This window comes from Arachis ipaensis, chromosome B03 (genome assembly GCF_000816755.2).
Source record: "Arachis ipaensis cultivar K30076 chromosome B03, Araip1.1, whole genome shotgun sequence".
NCBI lineage: Eukaryota > Viridiplantae > Streptophyta > Magnoliopsida > Fabales > Fabaceae > Arachis > Arachis ipaensis.
Genome location: NC_029787.2, coordinates 109906718 through 109911135, shown reverse-complemented (window position 1 = coordinate 109911135; position 4418 = coordinate 109906718). Strand labels below are relative to the sequence as shown.

Here is a 4418-nt window from a genome sequence, read left to right as displayed (position 1 = left end):
CTTAGAGTTGGTAAAAGGATGTAATTAGGTGAGGGAATGGATCACTCACTTGACCGGGCATGTGGGAAGTGTAGATATCTTCGCTGGTGAACCCTTATGAATTTGTCTTATTTTAGAGCGTAATCCTGTGTTGGTTATACAATATTTCTAATGAAGAAATTTGGCAATAATTTTAGGTTTGAATAGTGCTTGGGATTAATGGAGACTGGTTCACTTTTTCCATTGGAGAATCTACTAGGTCTTTATAATTTTTACAAGTTTCCAGGGTGGCATTCCTTTGTGCCTTTTGTGGGAGCATTTACCACCCTTTTGTTCTATTGTTCTCTCGTAGTGTTTATCATAAGCCTACGCAGCTTCCATGTTGCAGGTATTGAACTGGATGAGGAGGAGCTTGCTCGCTTTGTGGAGCATGTCGATAAGGATAATAATGGGATTATCACTTTTGAAGAATGGAGAGACTTTCTTCTACTTTATCCTCATGAAGCTACCATCGAAAACATATACCAGCATTGGGAAAGGGTTTGCCTTGTTGACATTGGAGAACAAGCAGTCATTCCCGAAGGCATTAGCAAGCACGTGCATAGGAGCAAATATTTCATTGCTGGGGGGATAGCGGGAGCTGCTTCTCGCACAGCAACTGCTCCTCTTGATCGCCTGAAGGTGGTCTTACAAATTGAGACTGGACGTGCTTCAATTATGCCTGCAATAATGAAGATATGGAAACAAGATGGTTGGCTAGGGTTTTTCAGAGGTAATGGATTGAATGTTGTGAAGGTAGCACCAGAAAGTGCCATCAAGTTCTATGCTTATGAGATGCTGAAAAATGTAATAAGTAACGGCAACGAGAACAAGTCAGATATTGGTACAGCTGGAAGACTTCTGGCAGGTGGTACTGCCGGTGCAATTGCACAGATGGCTATCTATCCCATGGATCTTGTCAAAACTAGGTTGCAGACTTGTGCTTCTGAAGGCGGAAGGGTTCCGAAGCTGGGAACACTTACAAGGGATATTTGGGTTCAAGAGGGACCTCGGGCTTTCTACAGAGGTCTTGTTCCATCCCTTCTTGGGATGATTCCTTATGCGGGCATTGATCTCACTGCTTATGACACCTTGAAAGAGATATCCAAGAGATATATTCTTGTTGATAGTGGTATGATATTACAGCTGCATTAACTTCTGAACTTGCAAATTATTATGCTTTGTTCTATATACCAGATGTAACTATTTAAATGATAATTTAAAGCTTTTTATTGTCTTTTCCCTTTCATAGAGCCTGGTCCTCTAGTACAACTGGGATGTGGGACAATTTCAGGAGCTCTTGGGGCTACTTGTGTCTATCCCTTGCAGGTTATTCGTACGAGGTATCAGTTTTCATTTTTGTTGTTGTTCGTTTTTATAACTTTGTGAAGAAAAACTGAAAGCAGGAAATAAAATAGAAAACAAGATTTATTGTTTTCATTTTTTCTTTGTATGCTCCTTGCTGACATTACATGATCATGCATCTCAGACTGCAGGCACAACGTTCCAACAGTTCCACAGCATACAAGGGAATGTCTGATGTATTTTGGAAAACCCTCAAGGATGAAGGCTTCCGAGGCTTCTACAAGGGACTTATTCCAAATCTCCTCAAAGTTGTGCCTGCTGCAAGCATTACTTATATGGTTTATGAAAGTATGAAGAAGAGTCTGGATCTTGAGTAGAGTTGTTAGTTATATTGCCTAGACAATTGAGCTAATATCAAAGTATTATAGGGAACCTTTAGATGGTTGATGGTGACGAAATTGATAAGAGATATACACTAATCCTTAGGCATTATTACATATATAGCCATTCTTGTGAGGATAATATTAAAACACGATTTTGTAGTCAGAAAGTTTTTCCCCATGCTTATCTGAACTAAGGCTTTGTTTGTTGCCTTATATGAGGTATGGCAATATGATCTTTTATTCTTATCATATAGTTTACTGTGGTATATGATTAGATAAAGTTATCAAATTATTCTTTTTTCAGATCAGAGGAAATGTAACAATGACATTTTTCTACTATACTTTGCCCAGAATACATTTTCCCACGGTAAAAAATGAAGATATGTTTATCCTTTCATCTGAGGAGTTCTTATGGTCTTGCCAGTGAATATTTGATTGGTCAGATTCGTTTCCATTGTAATGTATTTGGTTATGCAACTGTAAGTGCAACTTCATTTGTTGAAAAAAGGATACAAAGATAGAGACTACTAACACTTAACATTCTTAGATTTCATGCAAATAATAGCTTAGACTTCAAACCTCTAAATAAATATGAGTTTGGGATTCCGGTCTGGTGAACCAAGAATAATATAAAAAAGAAGCACTTATGACCGCACTTTATAATGCCATAACGAAACACTAACTGAACATTTTTATTTCCCAGTGTCACTATCTGAATTGTCTAATATCTACCCCTCATTGTTGGCTTTTAGTTTGTGTAAGTATTTGGTGCGCCCTGCATAATGAGTTAATTATTGTTTTCCCCATCACATCATATTGGGAGCGTGGTCAGCTGTATAGTATCATTATGTTCGGATTTACATGGACTTACAGATTAGTGATACATAATATGAACCATGCTTACTTACAAGTTATTAAAAACTATGCATTTAGGTAAAATTTTAAGTTTAAAAACCTTGTTCTATTTGGCATACCCTGGGCCTAAATTACGTTACAAAATATGGAACCATTAGAAAATAAAATAAAATAACAAACTTAATCATGGGCATGCCACGACAGATAAAAACAGATAAGCATGGATAATGAACCCAAGAAATAGATTACATCTTTTATTGATGGCTTACAACAAAAACAAAGGCAAATACCACAATCCCTATTCATAAAATCATTCACTACCTCCTATTGTTTCTGCTGCTTGCCTTCTTTGACACACACGTGAACAGATGTGGCTTCTAAGTCAAGCAAGCATATGCAAAGTGATTAGAGTTTAAAGAATGGGGAGAAAAGAGAAACATAAAACACCAAATAAAAGCCCCATACCAATCAACATTTCAAACATTGATTGTAGGGTGAAACTGCAGCAGAGTGGTGCAGCAGCTTCATGAGTTGAATCCGGAAGAAAGGCTTTGCCTTCCCTTAGCATCATCCTATGACTTGCCTTGTTCATACTTCTCTCTTCAAAAAGAGAGTAGCATCATGGTCAAACTGAAACTGCTCCAGTTATCCATCTTCATCTTCTTCATTTTCTTCTTTCTCCATATCCTTGAGGGTTGTAGCTATTAGCTTTGTGGACTAGATTGCACTTGGAATGAAGAAGGGCAATGGATGTCTCTCATATTCATGCATTTATATGCATTCTATAGCTTAGGCTTCCAGAATTTTGGGGCATGAAAAAAAGCAGACAAAAGATAACAGATCAGCAGCAATACATGATTATAAAATAGAAAGAATCACATTTAATTTTCCTCTCAAGGTCCTTGATGCTTATCACTGATAATTTAAGAATATTATTGTTCTTCTGCTTTGGACAAATTCTCAACAACATTTTTATCGAGGGTGGGAGAAAGAGAGGCCATTGAGCCACGTTACTCCATGTGTAGACTAGATAAGGTTGAGAAAACAAAGGTTGAAAAAAAGGAACGTCATTATCTATGTACAAAAAATCAATGATTTTTATAAAATATATATTCAAATATAAAATACATATTAAAAATTAATTAAATAATATCTATATTTATATATAAATTCATAATAATTAATTTGCAAAATGGTATAGTAATAAAAAGGTTGTTAAAAGCAGTTATTATAAAACAAGGAAGTTGACAAGTGTAAAGATAGAAGATGGGGGTAGATATGCACTAGGCCTTTTATATATGGGGAACAATGGGTTGGCACCGTCCAATTGGTAGGACCAAATGCTTTCTAAACTTCCCAATTTGCACTAATTCTTTATTAGTGGGATTGGTAAAATCTTCAAGTTAGTGCATGATATTTAAATTGTGTATGGTTGTACTTAAAGTGAAAATCGCAGAGTTATGGATGAGTTTAATATACGATGCAAAATAAATTCATCATACATTTCTTAAGAAAGCATTGCCAATACTAAACTTTTCTTCAAGAGTACGACAACTAGCATAAGGATTAAAAGATTAATTTGACTTCTATTACTGGAATCTCACATTCTATCATGATTACTAAGAGAGGAATAGCAATTAAGGGTACTATTCATCATAAACATAATAATATACCTTATGTGGTCAGCTCCATCTCCTTGACTCCTTGTTGGTATGCTTTTTAACTTTAAAGCTTTGTTTTGTTTTGCTTCTCTCTTGTGCTTACCGCAAATGCTTTGCTTTTCTGATTATTATAGGTTATTATATGATATTGGAACAAATGAAGAAAGCCTCCACCAAGTGCCATGACTAGGCTTTG

The 4418-nt window shown here is 36.0% G+C and overlaps 1 protein-coding gene across 4 annotated transcripts in view; it reads left to right on the top strand.

Annotated features, from left to right (window-relative positions):
• LOC107630886 (calcium-binding mitochondrial carrier protein SCaMC-1) overlaps positions 1-2045 on the top strand; it is a 3577-nt gene extending 1532 nt beyond the window's left edge. For 2 of the 4 annotated variants that reach the window (XM_021119251.1, XM_016334162.2), the window contains exons 3-5: positions 368-1150; positions 1271-1361; positions 1508-2045. In XM_021119251.1, the coding sequence (XP_020974910.1) occupies positions 368-1150; positions 1271-1361; positions 1508-1700 (1067 nt within the window). In that variant the 3' untranslated portion in view covers positions 1701-2045. Of the gene's footprint in view, positions 1-37; positions 239-367; positions 1151-1270; positions 1362-1507 lie in introns of those variants that run through there. The other 2 variants (XM_021119252.1, XM_016334163.2) reach the window with 2 other exon arrangements.